Below are 23,736 nucleotides of genomic sequence, written 5' to 3' on the forward strand. Positions count from 1 at the left end.
TACGTGAGAGACACTCGACAGTGTGGATGGTTTGAAACATAAGATGAGCAAAACGGGGAACTGTTAGCTCCACTTGAAACGTCTCTCTCAATAACAGCCGCTATGGAGGTCTCTCTCCTCCATTCAGTCACTGCCCGTCAGAGAGATACCAGCAGGCTGGCCAGGTGGGAACCCAGGAGCCGTACCAGGCCAAGCGGCCTGGAAAAGCCCCCCTTTCACAAAGAAGAAAATCCAGCCTCTGTTTTTTTTTTTTTTTTTTTTTTTTGGATACAGTTTGATTATTTTGAATGTCATAACTTTATTGAGACACCAGTAGTTACCACCTTCACTTTGTTAACCACAAATATATAGGACATTGTAAACACAGGTGCCGAGGTGGCGGGGTTCGCTGCAGCTGGGGTTCGGAACGGACGGGGCCGGGGCCGGAGGGGAGGAGGGTGAAGGGACACTCGGGCTGAGACAAGTCCACTCTGGGGATCCTGTATGCAGCAGGCCATCTGTGAGTCATCATATATACGTATATATGTATAGCTCTATATTATACATCTTTTAAATATATATATATAATATATATACTATACACAGGCAGAAATGCTGCAGGGGGAGGGGCAGGGCAGCCCAGATGTTGTTAGAGATGCCACAGAAGCAGCACAGAGATGTCTGTCTGGATGGGTGGTTTGGACTTGCTGCATGAGGTGGCCTCACTGGGCTCCTCGCCTTGTGCACGCTCGAGACCAGATTGGAACCTCCTGTGGGAACCATCACCGCTCTCCCTGGTCCTCCCAAGCGCTTATATTGGTGCAAGATGTGGGGCCAAAGACACCCTCCTCCCCTGAGGGAACTGGAATGATGGAAGGGGGAAGAGTATACAATGAGGTGACATACAGCATGGTGGGGATGTGTGTGAGCTGGGGACAGGGGAACCTTGCTCTTCAATACCCATCAGGAGGCTGAAGTGCTACGTAGAAGTGGGGCAGTTTCACCACCTCTTCACAGCCCCAGCTTCTATAAAGCAGTCCCTCACTTGGAGGTTTCAGAAGACAGGAGGACATCAAGGGACCTGTGCTCACATTTGACTCAGTAACAAAATCCTCTGTCATCCAGACAAATGACAGAGGGGGGAGAAAGCCTTTGTATCAGTTTATTTATATGGCCTTCCCTCTCGTTTTCTAATCCCTACAGTGGGACTGATCTCACTCGCGTGTAGGATCTAAACGGGCCATGTCCTAGGCAGCTGCCCGGGCTGTGCCTATGGCCCTCAGAAATAGGCAACCCCCGAACAGAAGTGCCTCAGGCAGCCCCTGGGCAGAGCTGTATTGCTCATCGGCTGCAGAGGAAGCCCATGCTGTGGGAAGCTTCATTTTAAGGAGCTACCTGCAAAGAAGATGAATCCTACCCCTGTTGTCACCAGGCCTCTATGGCCAGGGCTGAAAGGAAGTTAACCCCAGGAGGGTGAGGCTTCTCCTGTGAGCAAAAGCAAAAGGCTGCTGAAGTTCACACTTCATGAAGCAGCCCCTGCCACAGCAGCCCCTGTCCTGCAACTTACAACAAGGAGGAAAGGGGCGGAAAGCCGCCACCGTGCTGCTTTCATGGCAAAAGGGACAGGTAAGACGGTCCCATGCTGTACGCCAAGCCAGACCCTTAGATGAGACCCCTGCTGGCCCGTACCTCCTCCCACTAAGCGCAGGCCTTCCCTCTCCTCAGGAGTGGGGACAAGTGATGGGCCGTTTCCCCTGGAAAGTACACTGCATTTTTGTGCTGAGAGCTGCTTATTTGTACCTTCGTCCTCTTCTTGGTTCCTCCCTTCCCAGCTCACCCAAAATGAAAGCATGAAGGATGATACAGATGAGTCTGAGTATACTAGGTTTTTTCCTCCTCCACATAGTCCTTCTTTCTGTGCCCTCCCCTGGAAAACGACGGTTTGGAGGGAGCTCCCCCCACAGCCACAGTCATGACAAATCTCTCTCAATAAAGTAACCCCCTCCCAAACCTAAATATTAGGTTGGTCCCACAGAAAAAGAAGCCCAAGGGGCTTCTTTCTGAAAAATACCCTTCCTATTTACAGTACTGTTTTCAGAGTCACAGAGCAAGGGATGTGTCAACTTCCTCCTTGTGTTTCAAGCAGGTCTGCTGGTCCCCCTCTCCTCCTTCACTAGTGGTTAACCACAGCAAGGGATGCCAAACCATGGGGAGGACTACCCACAGCACAAGTCTGCAGGCAATGTCTCAGCCCCTGCCATGTCTCTTCCTCACCCCTGCAGACAGGTCTAGCAGCCCTTGAAACCTTGAGACAAATAGAAATGGTGTCTATGTATGGTGGAGAAATTTGCCCTCCCTTTGGGGCCTGCAAATCTAGGCTGTCTACCCCTTCCTTGTCCCAGCAGGAGAGCTGGAGAGAAGTAACACTAGAAGAAGGGGAAGGACTGGTAACCTAGATGGTTTATGCTGTCCTAATGGCAATCCTGATGAAAGAGGATTCAGTGTCCTCCAGGCAAGATGTTCACGCAACCTCAAGCTAGAACTGTGTCCTCTCCTCCCGACTCCTGGAAATGCTACAGGGAATGGGTTGAACACACACGGGAAGCACCTGTGGGCTTGGGGGCTGCTCCTGATCTCTGCCACTCAGGCCAGTGTTACATGGACCAGTCCGGCAGCCCAGGGAATGGAGCTCCTCACTGCTGCAAGACCTTATGTTTCAGACTCTTGTGCTCTGAGAAGTGTCTGTGCTGGGGAAAATTGTCCAGGTGGCTTTTGCTGAATCATTTCCTTTTAAGGATACTGTTTTCTGGAATAAACATTACTGGAATAAATAGTGTGCTTGCAAAGCAGCATCTCTCCTTGAAACAAAATAATCCTGTGCATGGAAAAGCATCCCTACGAGCTCTGTCTGGCAGTCACTACTGCCACCTAGGTGAGGCTTTAGAGACAGACAGGATTCCAGATGCTGCAGAAGGGGCACTAGCTAAGGAATAGCAGGGCCAGTTTTCAAGCTTGCCTGCAACAATTTTGCAAGGACAGAGAAAATTCTTCCATTTCAGCTCACTTTGCTGAACTGCACGCTGTACACTCCCCAGCTGAGTGGGAAGCAAAGCAGAGAGCTCAGCTGGGCAGGCACAGAACCTTCCTACTTGGTTACACCCCTGCGTAACAGCCAGACACAGGCTGGCCATCACAGAAGCAGTATTTCTTGCCAGGGGAGTCCTGCTGCATTCCTACATGCTGCACTACAAAGATGGGGTCAGTGAGAGGCTTTGCAGTCTGGCAGCCGAGAAAAGGAGGAGGATTTGGCAGGACATGAGGGAAAGCAGCTTTTTCTCCTCTTCCTCCTGCCCAAGATGGAATGGCAAAGCTCTCCTCTCCCTCTGAGCAGACTCTCTCAAACAGCCCAGCTGGAGACAAGGACTTCCTAGGCACACACCTCCTCTATCCCTCCTGCGGTGTCAGGGACTCAGCACAGCCTCCCTGTCCTGCCTCACCATGCTAAGCTGAGAAGAGTTGCAATTAGGACAGAAAGATGACAGGGGAAAAAACACAACCTCTCAATCAAAAACTCAGTCCCAAAAGAACCTGAGGACAGTGTGACCCTCATGGCACTGTCCCTCTACTCTGTCGAATCTCTTTGTTTAAATCTACAGATGTGTCTGTGGTTTTGATTGTACCTGCAAATCCTCCTCTTTCCCCTTCCACTTTATCTCTCTGCGCTCCCTTCCCCTTTCCCTCCCACCCCGTTCAACACCATTCCTCCCCATATCCTCTAAAAATAAAGCTTCCCTCCCTCATCTGGGCGCATCAGTGCGGGAGAGAAAAGCACCTTTGTCTCTGCACGCCCGCGTGGGGACCCCTTTCCCGCTCCCCCTGTGCATGCCTGCATGCTCACTGTCACGCCTGTCCCCCTTTTGCCACCTGATGTTCCCCCCCCTCCCCGAGCAACCAGGCCTTGGGGCCAATCTGGATGCTCCCACATCTACTCCAGCCTTTGGCAGCACTAGCTCACCTGGGAACCCCTTGGTTCCTATTGCACTCCTTCCTTTCCTACCCTAGCGCCCTTTTCCTCTGCTCTGCTGGTGCCATAAGCCCAAATCTCTCCTGTCCACCAAGGGAATGAACCACATCCTTCCTCCCTGCGGACGGGGAGGAGGGAGAGAAGGGAAGGGGGGACCCTTCTTGCTGCAACACACTGACACGTTTGGAACAACTTGGTTCTGGCGGATAACTCTGAGGGCAGGAGAAGGAAGAAATAATGGGGCGCTTTTTTTTCTCTTTTTTAAAAACAATAAATAAAAACAGATGACCCAGAAGGCTGGAGCATAGCTGAGAGCCACCTTTTGTGCCACTACGCACGTATCTGTTTTGTGCCTTGGCTTTTTGCCGGCAGTGGGAAAGGGGCAGAAGGGAAAGGGGAAGGGTAGGGGACATCGGTGGCTCAGTAGTTCTGTGTTTGGTACCCTTGTGTCTCCGTGTCAAAAGCGTCTGCCGGAGGGGGCTGCTGGTACGTCCCCACCGTATCTGTAGCATCCTCCTCGTTCGTGTAGGGAGCATAAGGCATGCCGGAGTCCTGGCTTGGGTCCATGTAGTCCTGGGAGAAGAGGGCCGAATCGGCACCCAGACGGAAACGCTGATATGCCAGGAATGCCTGGCCCACCTTCAAGGGAGGAGGTACAGGAAAGAGACGGGAGGCAGAGAGGGGATGGGAGAAAGAGAGGGAGAACACATCGAGAAAGAGAAACAAACAACAGGGGGGTTAGTAGTGGTTACGGATTAGTGCACAAAGCCCATCTGGACGATCAGTGGTAAAACACACCCCAGAGCACGGAGGCTGAGCCGGCCCCTGAGGGAGCGCGAGCCGCGGGGCAGAGGCAGCAGGAAGCAGGGGCACCGGGACCCCGCAGGCCACGGAGCCTGCCGGGGCTCGCAGCAGTCTCCAAGGCGTGCGGGGCATCTCCAGAGCACCAGTGGGGTTTCACTGACGTGGCACAGACTGCAGAGGCTCAGATAGCCCATGGATATCCAATTAAGAGTCTCCTTCCCCACCCCGGGGAGGCAAGCTGCCCCAGCTCCACCTCAGGGAGCTCATCTGCTGGGCTGGATATACGAGCTGTTCCACCTGGAGAGCCCAGAAGGAGAAGAGGATTTGACCCATAGTAGTGAGGTAGTGGTGAGCCCCAATAGCCCTTTCACTGCCATTAAGCAGCCAGAAGGTGCACAGACCTTGGGAGAAAGGGCAGGGAGGCAAAGCAGCCATCCCCAGGCCGGGGTGGCTGGCAAGGCTCAGGCACTTGGGCGGGATGAGGGGGCCTTGGCACAGGGCGCAGCATTGCCTGCCCAGCCCACATGGCTCCTCTGTGCACAGCAGCCCTGGCAGAAATGAGCGGTCGAGCAGGTCAGGGACCACCCTGGGGGCAAGGAAATGGGAAAGATGTGTTGGTGGGATCAGGCGGTGTCTTCTGGCTGGAATATTAGCTCTGATCAGTCACTGAGAGAAAGGCACAACGGTGTTACTGAGGATTAGTTAGGGTTCAGGGGAGGGGGAGAAGGGGACAGAAGAAGGAGAGAAGTTGCCAGTTCCAACTCCCCATGGGAAACTATGCATTCAGTGGATGGCCTGACCCGTTCCTGTTCAAAGGGCTGTCTCATGCTACACTGAAACCCACGCTCAGGGAGTTGGAAATGTCTGTGCTCAGCAGCCTCCTCCATCCGCAGCCCCTTCCCCCAAGCTCCTCCCATGAGTGCGGGTAGTTAAGGCAGCAAGGATGGGGAGTTAGGGAAAAGCGTGTTGTATTCCTCCTGAAAGGTAATGTCTCTGAGCCTCCGGAAAGCCAGAAACGTGAGGGCGCCCTGTGGGGAGAGAGAGGGGTGTGGGGAGGAGAATCAGTAGGAAAGAGCAAACCAGAGCATTTAACTGACATTAAATAAATAAATAAGGAGCTGGAGGAAAGGCTTTCTATCCAGCCACCTGCAGCCCATGCACAGGAGAGGACGACGAGAGATGCTGGCATCTGTTGAGCGTATTCCTCTGAGAAAGAGTCCTGGGGGAGCCCTTGCAGCCCCCCTCCCTCCCAAGAGCCTCGTTGTGTGACAGCACCCTTCCTATCTGGGCATAACCACCCCAAAAAAACACCTGCAGGGAGAAGAGAAGATAAAGCCATAGGAAATAACACAACAAAGCTCTCTCATACGGGTTCTTTTGCAGGAGCCTGTATGTAGAAGGCTGATAAAATATCTCCTTGAACAGATGCACTCACAGGGAGACTGGCCTAAAATGCTGTCCTGCTTGGCTCTCTCTCATCACTACAGACAAAAATCACTCCAAACTAGGGCTTGGAGGCAGGGATGGGATGCGGATAATAATTATATGGGACATCACAGCCTTCCCAGGTAAGGAATTGTTGGGGAAAGGGAAGTATTAAGAGACTCTACCGTCATTTTTCTAAGTGATTCAGTGAAACAGAGCTGCCTGCCATCACAGATGCAGACTGCATGGCTACGAGGGACACAGACTGCAGCCTCTTGTGGCCACCGGTGACATTTCATAGAACAAAATAGGGAGACTGCAGCCCCAGGCCTGGAAAACCCTTCTGCCTTCAGTGTCTGAAGGTGCCAGTGCTTCTCTGATGCATGGGGAAACGTAGCTTGGGGAGGCTGGCTTGTCCAAAGTCACATTAGAGGTATGTCAAGGACACCCCTGAATGGGCTATGAGACTCTCATTTCTGTCATACTTAATGCTCTAGCATCTTCTTCCCAGCTTAGCCTCAGAAGCCATGTGAACTGAGATTTCAGAGGGAATCAGTCTTAGGTAGGCACGCGCTATCCTTACAATAGGTGATACCCTGCAGAAGACACTTGCTTCAGTGACATGACTGTTTTACTCACCCAGGTGAAGATGGAGAAGAACGAGAATGTGATGGCCGCTCGGGCTGCATCCCCTCCCTCATTCATTGGGTTGTCCTCTTCTTTTGAAACTTGCCACTGGTTGGTCAGAAAGCAGAAGCCAACAAACCACAGGAATGCCCAAAAGGCTGGGATGGACCACCACCATCATGCCAAACGGAAAGAGGAAAGAGATCAAGAAGGTAAGTGTCAACAGATCATATAGGCATTGCATTTCTCTTGAGCCTTCAGCCCTGCGAGATCCTCTGCTGTGTTACACACTGGGGCAAACTCTGTGCAGCCTTTCTAAACTCAAGCGATGTCCAGATTGTCAAGGTGACAATAGGTGTCTGCAGAAAGCACATCAGGTGTGTGTGTGTCAGGAGTTTTCATTTGCTTGTCTTTGGATTGGTCACAGGACTTGCATTTGGCATTGGGAAGGAGTCTGAAGGGCTTCCAGTGCTGGAAAGAGCACTTGCGCTCTCTCAAACAGCCACTGCTTCACAACTGTGTCATGCAAGGACAAGCAAAGAGCAATTTCTTCCAAAGGAACTGCAGAAGGGTGGGAAGCAGCCAGACCACAGCTGCACAGTGACTAGATTTTGCTCAGGTTAGCAGAGTTAAGGCCCATACACTGAAGAGAGGTGCTGAGAAATCACTAACACCCTGCACTTTTTACTAATAGCATCTTAGTTTTGCACCTTTTACTAAAGGTGGGTAACACTCTACAATAGAACATAGGGTAGGAAAAAGCACTGGAAAACAGACAGAAAAGCAAGGGCACCATAGTCTTTCCCTGCAGGCTCTGGATTCCAGGACCCTGAGCAAGGGGTCAAAATGGGGAAAGTTGGAGCTTGGAATCAGATTGGCATCTGGTGGGGATGACTGAGACTCATCCACTCTGCCAGATGTAATCACATGCCTGGTGGGTAGGGAAACAGACATCTCTAAGCGAAATACTCGAATCTTTGGAGCATGTTCCTATTCCCTCCCCTCTCTGTGTCCCATTAGCTATACACACGACTGCCAGGCAGAGTGCAAATGTGCTAAACATGAACAAACTTCCAAGCCAGAAGTCCTAACAGGTTCAGATGCTGCAACTGCTCCTGTTCTCACTCTATTTGTGGTTCTTTGGATGATTTGTAGGGGGATTTTTAGAGGGAGAAGCTTCACTGTATTGATGCAAAAAAAAGAAAAAAAAAAAAGGACAGTGACTCAGGATCACCATATGATCATGATGCTATCAACTAGCCTTACACATGTATGCACACACATGCTCTCTCTGCCATTTCTACACACTGGTAGGGATGGAGAGGATCTGACTGCAAATTAGAAGGGGACTCAGCTGTCAGCACAGGTGGCTAAGGAGGAATGATTTAGTCTGCCTGCATGACATCCTCATAATTTGTTTAATGTTGAAATATATGTAGTTCAAACACTCGTGCTGAAGCTGGAAAAGAGGAACATGCCACTTCCAGACATCTACACTCAGCCTCAGCAAGCACAAGCATGCAGGAAGACAAGACATGCTGATCCGAAAGGATTTCCTCTAAGCTGTGTCTACGGAGAACACCAGAGGTATCAGTCAGCTGCTTCCTTCTCTTGCAGCTCATGGTTGTGGCTGTCTGTCATTAACAAGGGGACATCAGTGTGTGTGTAGACACTTGGGCCCACCACACTGAGCTGCCTTTGGTCTCCTTAACCCGTTACTGGGCCATGGTGAAGGCTCCTGCAGAGCTGCCACTGAAAGGAGGTCATTCAGAGAAAGCATGCAAGAGAGAAGGGCTGAAGAAGGAGAGAAAAGGAATGACACTATAAAAGAAAAAAGACAAGAAGAAGAGTGTGATTGAGAAGAAAAAGGAAAAGGCAAAAGGGAAGCCCTGAGAGAGTAAGGAGCCCAAAGAGCTCTCTCCCAGCAGGAAGCCTCCTGTCTGAGGTGCTAAGAGATCCTTCCCACTCCCTAGCCCATGGCAGAGAGGGTACTACGCCAGCTAGCCAGGGAGCTTACCAGAGACTCCAATGTCCGAGAGAACTGCCTTCTTGCGGTCCTTGACACTGCTGATCTGTGGGAAGTAGGCATCCAGAGCCAGGTAGAGAAGGCAGCTGAGGAAGGCGAGGACTCCCACCGTAATGCCATAGTTGCAAGCGTTGCGGTTGCGGTTGAAAATGCAGTGCTCCTGCGACTCGTCCAGGCGGTTCACATACCCTTCGTTGACGATGGAGCCGAACACCACGATGGAGAACAGCTGGTGGGGAGGGAGGCAGGAGAGACGTGAGGCCAGGACTCGACTCCGAAGCGGCGCGCGCGGGAGCAGAGCTCGGCATGGGTCGGCTGCCCTTCACAGGCACCTCTGCTGCGCAGAGCTCCTGTCCCACCGCCTCGTCTGGACTAGAGCCACGGGGAATTTACTGGGGGGATGGTTTTATTTTATTTCTGAGGATTAACTTAAAATAGGACACTTTCAAATTGATTTTTTTTTGTCCATCTGATCTAAACCAATGTAAAACAGCCTCAGTCTGACATAAGGATGGCTTCCTGCAGACACACAGGGAGTCAACACAGTGTAGATTAGGATGCACTTTTGGTAGAAGTGTCTGTATAACAGAGCTCCAAGTAACAGAAATCCTCTTAGTCTGCAGTTATTCTTCCACCCACTCTTTTTCCTTCTAGGAATACACTATTCCTACCACGCATTTGTTCACTAATTTTATCTATCCAGTTACTATTCTATTACTATTCTATTTTCCCTATTTACCCTCCCACAGTCCACAGCTCCACTTGCTCCGCAGCTCTGTTCTGCAAGGCTCCCTCTCTCCCCATCTCCCTGCACTTCACACATCTGCTCTCTCCCTTAGTTTTGCACCAGCAGAGCACAAACCACCATCCATCCTTCAACCCGCTTGCATACTCTGCCCACTCATCCATATGCTGACACACCTCCACCCTTCCCCATGGATTTCACAGGCCAAACACCATCCCTGCAGATCCAGGCAAAGTGTGTGTACAGCGTCAATCAGTTTTGGCTGCCCCAGATGGTAGCACAGGCAATTCTGCATAGCTTCCTTCCTAGCCCAGCGCCACTGTTCAGGTGCCCCTCACATTGGGCTGTTTTTAAGTATTTTATCACTTCTTCCAGCCATTCAGAAAATCTGGGTGAATAAAGTGCATCCACTCAGAAAGTACAAGGGACGGATAGATTCTCTCCTCTCTCTTCCCATCTACTCGCATTGCGGTCGGTGGCTGTCTGCTCCCACTCAACGGGTAACTGAGACCATTCACTTTTGCTTGCTGGCCCAACACATTTATTCACCTCTCTGCTCAGTGAGTCCTCCCGTCCCTGCCCATTCACTGGCATGATCTACTTTTGCTGTTCTTCTGATTCTTGCACTTACTGTCTTTGTAGGTAATTGCAAAAGCTGACCAAAACTGCAGAAGAAGAGTGCCCATCATTCTCCCAACATGCCACTGCTGCTACAGCTGCATGTTCTTTTAAATCAGGTAGAATTAAGGGTAAGTCCAGGTAGAAAGCCATAATCCGCAGTTATCAGTTTAATCTTCATGCACCGACTTAGCCTTTGTCTCCTGCTACAAGGCCTTCTGTCTTTTATACAGCAGGTTCACCAAAGCACAGTGATATTTACAGCAGCCCTCCCCCTCAACTCAAATAAACCTCATATCCCAAGCACAGCTTCTGTGGGAGAAGGAGAGGAGGATTAGAGAGGCACGTGCAGATTTTTCTTCACAGGGATATCTTGCGACCTCAGAGGCACAGCGTGTGTCAGATCCAGACCTCCCAACTCCAGCAACTGCGGTGCCAGACAGTTGCCTTTCCCTGTAATCTTTTGCTTGGCCGTTTTGCGTGGTGACCTATGTAAATCTGCAAGCAGGTTTATGGAATGTCACCATGAGTCACCTCACTCACGCAGTGAAACCCTCCTGTGTATGTGCAGCAATCCTCTGGGCTGCCTGCAAGGGCCCCAGCTAGGCGGGCGGTGGGATCTCCGGAGCAGAGCACACGCGCTCGTGATGTGCACGAGGATTTCATCCTGCCGCTCCGCTAGCACGGGAGTTATCCCCGCAACGGGAGCCTGCCAGGCAGTAAAGCAGGGAGCGCAGTAACCACCTCCCAACCCCCCAGATGAAGCAGCAAACAAAAAGAAGGGATGGCCAACTCTCCTGCAGGGAGCAGAGGTAGCCCTAAGGATTTGCTCCGTCAGAAGGACTCTAGTACTGCTTAACCCGTCCGTGGTGTCCTGTCTTGGTCCTTGGATAACTTTGCAAACAAAGGGATAAATAATTGGTTAGTAAGTGCCAATCTGATACATAATCTGTTATCAGTGGGGCTGGAGGCTTCAGATCCACAGTGCAGGCCCCTTCCTCAGTCTTTTTCTCCTCACTGGTCTCTACTCACTGGCCCTCATTTTCTCATTCAGCTCTCAGGGCTAGTTTCCTTGCCCATCCAGACTCCATCTTTATTCTCATCCCAATCTACCCCTTCCACGTCGTCCTCCCTCCTTGCCTTGCTCAGGCTTTTGTTCCCTCTACTTTCCATTCAGAGCATTCCCTTCTCCTTGCTGACTACGTGCTATGGGCAAAGGCAGCAAGGACACACAGGATCGATAGTCTTCCTGCTCTCAGTATTTGTGCCACAAGGACTGGTGGCATCTAGAACCAGAGGAAAAAGCCTGCACACAGTCCCTTGCAGTCAGAGAGATGCTCTGGCTGCCAAACGCTAACACGCTATCGATTGAAACTCATATTATTTTTTCACCCCAAGGCTCACAATTTGGTCACAGTGGGATTGCTGACATCAGGCGTGTTTTTGACACACTAGAGCAAGCTAGCAAAGCTGGAGGCCCATGCTCCTAAGCACAGGGACCACACAGTTTCTCAGAAATAACAAAGTCTTTTCAGCACAGAAGCAAAACAACTTATTTTTCTTCCTTCTTGTTCCTGAAAATTGGAGCGAGAGTTTTATTTATTTATTTACTGAAATTGTCTGTGAAAAACAAGAGCAAATTAAAAACCCTTCTCGTTGAAGCAAACATCTAGACTTCAAAATTTCAGTCTGAATGATTCAGAAGGCCAGCAAAAGCACACAATTAAATATAGGATCTTTTAATGAGAAGTCTTGCACGCCTTAACTACAGACTGTGTTGACAGCTCTGCCACGGATAATTTGCAGTAAGCTCTGTATTCCTCTAACCTGAGGAAGAGCTGACAAACTCCTTGAAGCGAAGTCTGACTGTGAGGCTATTACCAGAGCTGGCACTGTCACCTGAAATACCAATCTCCTTATATTGGGATTACAAAGAGGTGCCTGTTTTTCCACAGCATTAGACAAAAAACATATCTTCTCATCGGAAGATGAGAAAAAAAAATCTCAAAAGAGGCATAATCAAGGATTCATTTTTGCTTCAGGGATCAAAAATGACATAATGTTGATGGCCTGACTTGGGTCAACCCTTCCAACAAGCTGTATGGTGAATCTCTGCTTACTCATGGGATGACTGAACTTCTCTAATGGCCTCTCCGCAGAGACCCCTCTGTTTTCTCTGCTCATATCCTGAGACACATCGTCACTCTGCTTGGGTTTATGGCTGGTCTGGTACAGCCTTCACCTGAGAGTGACAGAGGCAGACTAATTCCTTTTTGCATTTGTTCTTTTATGCTTACCTGTATGGACACTTCGTAAAGAACAAGTTCAGTCATAGGACCACAGGGACATCTCACCCTCCCTAAATTTTCAGGCAGAGGTAGCAAGTCTCACTTCCTTTCTCTGTCTTTTCTCAAGCAAGATGCTACAACTTCCTTGCTCTGAAGAGTGACACAGTAGAAGTAGTTTCTCAGCCTGAAGGTACCTGATATACGATTCACTGCCAAGTTTCTGGTTTAAGACAATCTTAGTAGTTTTCTGAGGAATCTCCATTAGGGGTATTCTCATTTGTGAGTATAACCAGTCACTGCAAATGCCTGTCATCTGCATCCTAAGAGCCTCCTGCAAAGTACCCTCTGACATTGGTAGAGTTCACAGCACATTTGTATAAGGGATGTCTCTTTCTCCCTGTGTTTCTCTCCCTATGGGCATCTGCTCTGGTATTCATAATCCACACTTCATTCCCTGGAGAGTGGAAAGTTTACTGGTAGGAGGAAGGTTTGCTCCCCATGTCAGCCTGTCGCTGCCTTCACAAGGCAGCTCCTCACAGCAGGATGCCACGAGGACCATCAGAGCGCTGAAGTGTTCAGCTGCACTGGATAAAACAGAACGGGCAAGAATTGGTAGGCAAAAAACAAATGAACAAACAAACAAAAAACACACAAGTTTCAAACCAACAGAATTGGACAGCAGGAAAATAAGCAATCACTGCTGCAGCTTGCTTGTTTTATCTCAGTGACCTCGGTGTACTCAGAAGCTATTGCAAATGCACAGCAAAACAATTTTCTAGAAAAATGATAATTATGTAAGCCCAGTTCTTGCAACCCTCAGAAAAATATATATATACATGTGTTGCACACCTGATCCATCACAATTATTCTTTTCAGGAAGGGAGTGGGTGGAAGATCACTAACTTAGCAAGTCGTCATGGAAGATCACTTAGTAAGTAATCGTGGAAGATCAAGCATTTTGCATTTCCTTGATTTCGCAATTCATGTGCGTGCAAGACATCAGGTACTGTATGAATGTCTGTGTGGATTACAAACAAAAATCCACGAAGTCTGTAAGGATGAACAATTTATGCTTCAGTTCTCATCACATCTGCATCACTCACAAAGACCCACTGACCGCCAACAGCACTGATACAACCCTGTCTGCCCTGTGCATCACTGCTGCGTGTTGACCATATTACAGAAATGCCCCTATTTTGTACAGCAAAGCCCTGTTTCACAAGGCCTTGTGTACAGCAACTAGGTAAATGGATCAAAATGCATGTACAGCTTCAAAGACAAGATGAGGTAGGAGGGTAAGACGGCAATATTCTGAGATGTACAAAATACATTGAGATGCACAAAAGTTAAGTGATTTGTCAAAAGACTTACAGGAAGCAAGTACAAAGCACTCATATTCGTCATATTCCCCAGAGCAGTACAGGGCTTTCACTGCAAACCAGTCTCCCATTCTGTAGGAGGAGGTAATTAGCTGCTTGCTTATGCTCAATCAGGAGAAACAGATAGTCATTCATAGCTGTGTGCACCTCAGTGGCCTCATTTCTTCAGGCAGTCTGTTTAAGTAAGTAAACAGGATTTAAAGTAGCTGGAATTTTAGCTTGACGGGGTTTACTTAAGCCTGCAAGAGCAACTTTAATTGGCCAGGTGCGCAATCTGTTTGAAGGTGCACATTTATGGCATGCACAGTAATATTTTCTAGAGAAGATCTGGCTGGGCCAGCAGTGCTGTTGGGATCCTGCTTTTCTTGACTTCACTGCTCCTTAAACATTGCAGCAACGCAAGCTTTTGCAATTATCTTTCTAGGCTTTCGTTTTCACTGAAGATCTCCAAGAGCCGAAAGCGAGGCAATCCGCACAGCTGACAGAGACAGAGGGTTTCACCAGATGCGCCTGTGAGTGCTCTGAGCTCGGCTGTACGCCCCAGGGCCAGGGCTGGCTTCTGTTCCAGCACCGCACTGGTGCCATTTGATCTTCGAGAGCTTCTTAGAGATCCCTGGTGCGAGGGGGCACAGCTCAAACTGCTCTGGGCACTGCACGTTGCCACTGCAGGGCTGGCATGCCCTGCAAAGTCTTCGCTCCACGTGTTCTCCTCTTATTTCTTCCCCCACTCTCCATGCACCTGCCTATAGCCCTAGAAAATTGGGTGTTTTTTTGGTACCTGCCAATTAAACCGGGGGAGCCGCCGACTTCTGTCCCGCATTCAGCTTTTGTGGCTGGCAGAGCTCTGTTTCTCTTGCTCTGGGTTCACACCACTATTGGGAGATAGAATAAACAAGACTAAACAGAATAAACAAAAGGCTGCAACCTGCCATAAACCACCTTGTTTTCTCTCGCAGAACTGTGGGATCCGATTCTGGCAAAGGCAAGAGCCCGTTCGCTCCCTGCCTCCCCGCCACGGGCTCTGCCCCTGCACACCCTCCTGAGCATCATGTGAGATTTTCCATCACGCTGCCCCTTTCCAGCCGCGCATTAGGTGCTCCGGAGCGTCATGTGATGCATCCACAACAGGGCAACGCATTAGGATTTTCCTGCGTCTCATCCGAGGAATTTGTCACGCTGCCTCCTGACTCCTTTCCTGAGATCTCCAAGATGGTTGTAGCAGGGATGCGACTGAAGGGGGTTTCTGTCAAGCTGTTTTGCCTTGCTGAGATGCCCTCTGGTCACAGGCTCTGTCACGCTGCATGTTTCCTCTCCCTCTCCTAAGCCCCTGCTTTATTCTGTTATAAAGAGGAAATCGTTTGGTGACATAATATTTCTCATGGGACTTAAAATCAAATCCACCTCAGAAAGAATGAAGCAATAACCTCTTCTGTGCCTGAGCTGGTAATGGCCAGGCATAAATCTATTTTAAAAGAGAGCAAGAACAGGGAAGGGTGCAAATGAGAGACTAATCAGAGATGATCTAGTTTTCATCTTCATTCGGCCACTCACAAACAGAGTTCGTGGAAAGCTTTGGAGAGCCCTGGGCAGGCGCAGATTATTATTATTTTTTGTCATCCAATCTACTCATATTTAATTCATTTTGAAGAAAACATATGCAGCTTTTGATAAGCATGGCACTGGCAGCTTGGAAACAGAAGGCCCCTGTTTATTCTCTCCAGCCGGTGCCACGCGGGGAGCAAACGCCTCCTGCCCACGGCCTCGATGGCATGGCTGAGCCCTGGCCGGGCAGAGCCACCCCTGGGGACGTGGTGGAGGAGCCCGGGCTCCCGGTACGTGTTTGTCCTCGCTTCCTTGGAGCACCCGATGAGGAAAGGCAGGGTATGTGGGCACCCTCCTCCCCTTAGGCCCATTTCCCCCGGCTGGCAGCCGCGCGGCACCAGCTCTGCAGCCGCGGCTGAGCTGGAGCAGGTGACGTGGCGGGGAGGGCTCCACGTCCCGAATTCCTGCCATGGGATCCGAAGCGGGGTTACTTGCCAGCGGCTTTTTCATACATGGCTTGGCAGCCGACAGACCAGTCCTTAACCCTTCCGCCTCCCGCCAGAGCCCTGCTCGGGAGCGCTCCGTAAAAGTGGTGATCCCTGCCCAGCAGCCTGACCCTGGAGCAACATGGTTGCCTTCCAACATAGCCATATACGCCTCAAGAGCAGCAAGACCCCAGCTGTGCAGGAGAACCCTCCTCCAGGCCGTTTCCTACTGCTCCAAGCATCTCCAGGCTCCCCTCAACTTGCAGAACCTCATCTCAGTCCCGTGGCCCTCACACTCTTCCTGACTTCTAGATGAAACAGTGTATTTTGTCCCACTGCTCTTAGTGACGATTTCCCTGGGCCATATCCTCCCTTTTCCATGTTGGTGTTCAGGTCATTCTGTGCTTTCCAGACAGTCATCAGGTCACCAAATCACCATCCAGAGAAGTAACTGGCTGAAAACCACAGCTTTTATTTTCCCATAAGGAAGCGTTCAGCCTTCTTTCTAGCAACACATCTCTCTCCCCCTGCTTTGGCTATGCCAAATTAGGTTAAAGACCACTATCTGGTGCTATCTCTGCCTACTGGGGTTACAGTAGACCTCTTTGGTGCCCTGTCTCGCTGCAGATGTTTGTTTTAGCCACCTCTTATTGTCATGCAGTTTCTTCACTTCTCGTCGGTGCCTATCACATTTTGGAATAGAAGATTGCACATGAATACCTCAGTTTTTGCTCATATTCTGAATGGCCTCTGTGCTATTTCTCAGATTTTTAGTGGTATCTGCAAATACCATTAACAAGAGACCTGCGCCTGCTCTAAGATCTTTCCTGGAAGTGCTATTTTGGAAACAACATAACCTGCTATATCCAATCCCTAATCATGCCCAGCTGAGCACTTCCGAGTTCTTCTTTTAGCAGGGCCTCTCACCCTATTCCAAGGACAGTGATGCCCCCAAAAACCCTGTGGAAGCCAGCACAGGACAGAGGACACCACCAAGAACTGTACCTAGGGCTTGCCCCAGAGCCCATGCTTTGTACTGCCGCCTTTCTCTTCATCACACGCCAACATATCTCATGAGCGCGCTGCCCGCGGGCACGGTGGCTGGGGCAAAAACCACATGAACAAGCTGAGGCAGAAAGCGTTAGCTGGGGTCTGCGTGGGAACCCCTGGAGCAAGGAACAGCAGACGCAACCGAGATCCGTGCAGGCGGCAGGGAAGGGGGAGAGCTCACCCCGGGCTCCTTTCCCTCGCCTTCGTTTGCATCCGCTGGCTTGGGTTGCATTCCCGTGTTACGCATGGGAGTCACAGTCATGCAGTTGTGCAGCTGTCCCCATGCCTCGGGTCATGGAAGGGACTCTGCGCTCAGCTCCATGGGGTCATGGAGAGAAGGAAAGGCCCTTTGCAAGAGGGCCAGGCCTGAGTTCTGTTCTCGCCAATGAGACAGGCAAAAGTCCGTTTCTCAATAGTGAGAACCTCAGATACTTGGGTAAAACATCACTGGGAACATCTAAGCTGAACTTAACAGTGATGGAAAATAAAATAAAACAAAACAAAACAAAATAAAACAGTGGAGGTTGCAGCTGGCTTCACACTGAGAAGCCCCTCGGGCACTAAGCAGTGCCACTTGCAATAAGTTAACGGTCACTGCAAGTCCACACCAGGAGTCCTTTCCGTACAGGAAGGGGAAGAGAAGCAAGAGGTATCGTGGGCAAGGGGTCAGCGTGGCAAGCCGGGGACCCAACGTAAAGGAACAGCAAGGGGTTCTCTGGCATGCAGAGTTTGCCCTCATCTTCTAGCCCGCAGGAAGCCAAGCAAGTCACTAAGTCACTAACCTGCTTGCAGGCCGCGCTGCTGAGCGCCTGCACTGCCAGCTACAGGGTTGCATGGTGAAGCAGCTCATGCTGGGGCACATGGAAGGATCTGTCCTTCCATCTCCTCCCCGGAGCATGCAGGTCCCGGGAAGAGAGGACAAAGATGCTCCTGATTTGTAGCACACTAGAAACAGATGCTACCCTCAATCCCCAAACAAACAGCATTCAACCTCCGTATGACTAATGTCAGGGTACAGCTCAGAATTTAAATCACAGCTGGCCTTGGCCTGAGCAAACAGCAAATCCTGCTGTGGTGAGGCCTGCAGACAGCAGCTGCTGTCCTTCACCTGGCTTCTCTGTTCAGACTGAGCTGTCTCGAACACGAGATGCCTGCAGAGATCGAGGATAGAGCTCTGATCTCAGCTTGAAATGTCTACACAAGCCACAGGACACAGAGGCAAGAGCAGCATGTGATGGAGGAGGAGAGGGAGGGCGGACAGCTCCTTTCTTCACCAAACCTCCAAGGGGGACATTGCCCCTTGGCGCCGGAAGAAGACTTGGCATCTCCATCCACGGAGCAAGTTTAAATGGGCTGTTTTGCCCCCTGAGCAGCTGCAGTTTGAAATACATTAACCCAAGCCACCCAGTTGGGCCAATTTCCAAAAAGCAAGTTACTTTTGCTTGTGTGGCTTTTAAGATTTGGAAGAGTGCTTTGGTTTCTGGAGTGAGAAGGTTCCCAAGCAATCAGGAGCTCCTCAAACGACTTGTTTCAACATTTGACTTATTTGCGGAGCCCGCGCTAAGTTCGAAGGCTGCAGGTCACATCCTTCCTCGGAGCTTCCCAGCCCCACAACAGCTGCTATGGAGCCTGTGGCAAGAAGGCTTCGTGTCTGAGAGGAAGCTTGACGGCTCCACGCAGACGGGAAGGGTGTGGAGGAGCCTTTCATCTCCCCAGCGCCGCTGCAGGTCAGGGTGTGACGGCATTACGCAGCGCTGTGCCCACACCGGTCTCTTTACTTTTGAGAAGATCCTGGAGCTGCACACTGGAGCACAGCCCATGTCACAGCTGGTGTGTCATCCACGGGTGCCGAAAGCTCCTCCATAAGGCAGGGTGGTAAAAAAACAACCTCGTGCACCCAGGTCTTGTCTACGTAGGGCAGCAGTTGTGTAACTGAGCTCAGGTCGGAGCAGGTCTCTACATCTCAGTAGTAAAAGCTGGGGGTTGTGTCTCTGTGGGGCTTGACCGCTGTTGGTCGGGGAAGCTGCGCAGGGCCTCACCAGCGCGGGAGCTTCTTTTAGCAGCAACTTGCTTAGGTAAAGGCAGCGACGAGCAAAGGAGCACTGCGCAGGGCCAGGCCTCGAGGGACCGGCACTTAGAACAGACTCCAGGCACCAGGCGTAACAGAGCGCGCTGCTTGACTTCATCTCTGTTGGAAACATGGAGGGATTTGCTCTCCCATTGCTCACAGAGAGGCTGGGAAGGATCTGGGATCTTCCACTGGCGTATTTGGTTCTGTTGGCGAGTCTCATTCCAGCTGGATGAGGCAGGTCCCCTCCCTGCAAGACCCATATTCCACCATGGATCCCCTTGGAAGTCTTCTCATCAGAGATGCTCGGGAGAGACTGCTCTCTAGGATCCTCCCTCCAATGCACCCAGGAAATCTGATGCCCTCACAAAAGTGAGTTTTACATCTATCCTCCCTTGCAAACTCACCCCATCTCCTGTCAGCAGTGAGCAGCATCCATAACCTTCTATCACCTCATCTGCTCCAGATCCTACAGCTCTTAAGGGAGAATTGCTGCCACCTAAATTGGCCTGCAAACCCCATGGGCAGGAGCCAGTTTTGCTGACAGCTGGTAAAATGCCATACACACCTCTATGTTATAATAAAGTGAAAAACACAGCATGACCTGAGCACGAGGTTGTTCTCTGGGGATGTGACGACAAGAACTTTTGTTCCTTATTGAAGCTCATCGCACATACTGGGCCAAAAGGAGCCTCAAGCTGGCCCTGCTAGGGACATGATGGACCATTAACTACGAGCAGAAAGAAAAGCAAATGACATCTTGGGAGACAGCCATCGAGGTATTTCCAGTGTATGATAGAGCACGTACACGGAAGGGATCCTATAGAAACCACGGAAGGGGAGAGCCCATCATCGCCAGAAGAGTTTGGCTTGTAGCAATACTAAGGCTGCAATCACAACCATGCCTAGCCTGTAAAGACACCCAGGGAAAACACCAGGAAGGGAAAAGCACCATTTAAACTGAAGGGCACAAGAGCAAAAAACAAATGGATTAAAAAAAAAGGGGGAGGGGGCGGGATTTATGGTGGAAGGCCCTTGCCATCAGAGCAGCTGAACTTTCCCCCAGGAGGGAGCAGAAAGGCCAAGAATACCAAGATTTTTTTTTCAAGTCAAGTTCAACCAATTTATGAAAGGGGCCATAAAGGATCAGATGGTTACAACAATGAGAAGCCACCTTGGCCTTAAGTTAAAAAAAAAGGAGGGGGGGGCAGAAAAGCAACTAAATATCTGAGGTGACCTTGTGGCTCCCTGGCTGTGCAGAGGGAGAGATGCTAAAGAGGAAAGGAAAAAACAAGCCAGGGGAAAAACATGAGCAGGAACTTCTAGACAGGGGGAGAAAAGGCACATGCAAAGCCTTACACCGGGACAGCCAGGCTAGTTTTGCCTGCTGGACTGGTGACCTGGAGCAACTCCAAGTCCTGCACAAGGATATTAACTTCTCCGGCCCAGAGCAGGTCTGCCATACGCTGCCAGGAGGGAGTCCCCATCTGTCCTCTGTCAAGGTCAGGCAGCAAAACCTCGGGTCCCAAGGAGATGCTGCTCCCTTTCCTGCTTGGGGACATCTTACAGAGCAGGTAGACGAGCTCAGGGAGAGAGCCTACAGCACCAGGGTTGCACTAAAGCAGAGAAGATGCCTAGAAAAAGACATATTTGCGGCGTTCCCTCTCCCCCTCACACCTTTGGGAAGCCAGATCCCCGCAGTGCTTGCATGAAGTCGCAAAAAGAAAGGGAGAGAGCGAAAGCAAATTCCGTCCCAGAGATCAGAAGCGGGGACGCCTTTTTAGGTCACACCACACGCACCCCCCTTGCCCAGCTCCCGGCCGCGGTCGGAGCGCAGCGCCCTGCTCGCCACGATAACCGATAACCGGCACCGTGCGCCGCTCCGTAAACAAGCCCGGGCGGACGGACCAGGAGACCACATCAATCACCTCCGCAGCCCTCTCCGGCGGGGAACCGGCTCCCCTTCCCACACACATCGAGGGGGAGGGACGGGGGCTGCCTGCAACAGGCCTGGCACCCCCTCTCAGACCTGCCACCTTCTCTCTTCCCCGTGCCGCGTAATTTTATTGCCATTATTTTTTTAGAGCAAGGCCCTCGCGCACTCCGGCTCCTGCCCTCGCGCACTCCGGCTCCTGGCCCCGGCGCGCGCGCGGCCCCCCTTGGCACTGCCTGCCGCCCTCCCCGTCTCCTCTCCCGGCTCAGATCTCCCCCCAGCTCCGCGCTGCAGCTCGCTGCTCCCTTAATCCCAGTGACCTTCTTGCACATACACTGCAGCCCCGCAGGCGGCCACGGGATCAGTGTCACGGCAGGGACCTTCCCCGGGGCCAGCGCGCAAAGGAGGGGGGACCTGGTGGGACCCCCCTTGCCCTCCCCACAGCTCCTGCCAGGCCCCTCCAGGCACTCCTGGCCCCAGGTCCCTTTTCCCCCGGCACAGAAGGAAAACAAATTACAGGAGTGGGTGGGAAGGAATTACAGGGAAAAGAGGTTGAGGGGGTGCAGGGGAGAGGACGAAATGCAGCAGGACTTCCAGCCCCCTAACTCCCCCCACACACCGTGGGCGCTCCACGGCCCCTCCACGAAACCAGCCCGTTCGTAGGGGGAGAGAGGGAACATGCAATATCCCACCCCGCAAAAACAAACCAGCCGGGAGAGCGCCGAGCACGGCCCCACTCACCCCGCACTTCCCCACGAGCGAGACCCCAAACCGGGCGGCCGCAAACACGGCTACACGCGCGTAGGTGCACGCGTATACACGGGGGGCTATATGTGGCCATAGATGTGCACAGAGATATACCTCCGGATTTACAACCACACAGCCAACGCACACATACGTGTGCGGAGACAGGTGCACGTATGGAGATGCCGACACACATATGCGTGCCGCTAGCTGCATGTGCGCACGGAAACCCACATACAGATGCCCCGTACAGGTACATCCGTGCGTCCGTCACCCGCGGAGATGCCCCACGCGCGCACACGCGCCCCACAGCGCTGCATACGCGTCCCTAGGCGCCGCCACGCACACCCAGGTGCCCACACGAGCTCCCCGAGCCCCGGCCTTACCCAGGAGAGCAGCCGCAGCAGCGTGTGCGGCTGCCGCACGAAGGCGTGAGGGTCGAAGGCGCCGCCGGCCTTGCCCGCGCCGAACGCGCCCCCGTCCATGGGGCCGAGCCGAACCGGGCCGAGCCGAACCGAGCCGAGCCGAGCCGAACCGAGCCCTGCCTGGCAGCCCGGCGGCGGCGGCGGCGACGAGCCGCGCGCGCTCCCGAAGGCCGGGCGCGCCCGGCCTTCGGGAGCGCGCGCGGCTCGTCGCCGCCGCCGCCGCCTCCCGCCGCTAGGGGGAGTGGCTTTTTTTCCAGGGACGGGTTGGAAAATGGAGGTTTCCCTATGGATGAAACTCCCGCGATGGCCCCGGCTGAGGCCGTCCCCCTCCGGGGTGCGGGCGCCGCTTGGTGCTTCTCCAACAGCGACAGGGAAAACCAGGCCCAAACGCTCCGTGCGGTTACTTGGGTGCGCGTCTACACCCTCCGTATAGGCCGGGGACAACTGGACAGCTGCATCCACGCTGCAGCATGAGTGTTTTCTTCCTTTCTGTGTTTTCTTCCTTTCCTGCAGAGCACATGCAGGTCCAAAAAGCAGAATGACCAGTTGGGCGGCTTGCAGCACCCATCCTTCCCGACCTCACCTATGTTTCAGCGGCAACAGAGCAAATTGCAGAGTAGTTTGACAGTGAACACGCTTAGCTTGCTCTATAACACGTTTCTTCCTCCTTGGTTTGAATTAGTTTTTGCTGCGAGGTCTGTGAATCAGCTCTTCCATTCAAGAAGTCTGTGTGGGAGTTCGCTGCGGGGATGAAAAGAGCATTTAAAGCTCACCCTGCACCCTGGTGCGACTTGTCAGACTTGACAAAGCAAGCGGCTCTACTCCGTCCTTCACAGGGTACCTGTGGCAGGGCAGAGTGGGGCTGAACGGTGCCTCTTCACATGCAGCCGTGCACAGCTCCGTCTGGGAAGACGCACCCAGGAACAAGCAGCCTGTATCAAGGAGACAGACCCAGCTAGCGGGGTGTCCAAAGGCAGCAAGTTTGCCCAGGGGTTTGCCTTGCCATGAGAGCCAAAGTCCAGGCCTTCTCCTGCTTTTGCCAGTTCCCTTCTCGTTCCCTGCCAGGCCAGGGCAGGCAACGAAGCTGCCTCCAGACAAGGCACCTCTCCCTCTGCAAGGGCTTTTTCACGCAGGTTGGTGGGCAGATTCCCTCCAGCAAAGCCTGAGGGAAAGCCATTGGACTTTACTTAACCTGCGGAGACTGGAGTTGGGGAGGGGAGATGGGGAAGGTCTATGGGAGCTGGTTAAGCTCGCTGAACACTTGGATGTGTTACTTTGCTGCACATGTGTAACTAGCTTTTCTGGTGCCGAACGGCTTAGCTCTCAGTTACACGAGTGCAGCTGGCAGCAGGATTTGGCTCTTCTGTTGGGTGTTTGCTTGAACTACTTAATTAATGTGTGCAGTAACTCAATACGATCATAATGTGCAGCACTTACGCCGCATATTACAGGTCAGCATCCTAGCGGTGGGGATTTGGGCAGCTGCTGCGCCAATGTTATGGTCCCTCTGCCCCCTGTGCCGCACAGAGAAGGGGACACATGTCATGGAGAGCTGTCTTGTGTGGGGTCAACAT

The 23,736-nt window shown here is 51.9% G+C and overlaps 1 protein-coding gene across 2 annotated transcripts; it reads right to left on the reverse strand.

The window, feature by feature from the left end:
* Positions 1-2,017: 2,017 nt before the first annotated feature.
* Positions 2,018-22,302, reverse strand: SYNGR1 (synaptogyrin 1). 2 transcript variants are annotated; one of them, XM_010220110.2, is made up of 4 exons: positions 22,124-22,297; positions 8,877-9,114; positions 6,872-7,017; positions 2,018-4,642 (listed from the first exon to the last, which is right to left on the reverse strand). In XM_010220110.2, the coding sequence occupies exons 1-4, from the start codon at positions 22,220-22,222 to the stop codon at positions 4,424-4,426; spliced, it is 702 nt and encodes a 233-aa protein (XP_010218412.2). In that variant the 5' UTR covers positions 22,223-22,297; the 3' UTR covers positions 2,018-4,423. The 2 variants fall into 2 exon arrangements, with proteins under 2 accessions (XP_010218412.2, XP_088388013.1); XM_088531887.1 differs by lacking the exon at positions 2,018-4,642 and adding an exon at positions 5,694-5,835 and having other exon boundaries at positions 22,124-22,302.
* Between the last annotated feature and the right edge of the window lie 1,434 nt (positions 22,303-23,736).

The sequence above is a fragment of the Tinamus guttatus genome, unplaced genomic scaffold, assembly GCF_059628265.1.
Source record: "Tinamus guttatus ecotype Peru unplaced genomic scaffold, ASM5962826v1 Tinamus_guttatus_pri_ptg000439l, whole genome shotgun sequence".
In the NCBI taxonomy this organism is placed as follows: Eukaryota; Metazoa; Chordata; class Aves; order Tinamiformes; family Tinamidae; genus Tinamus; species Tinamus guttatus.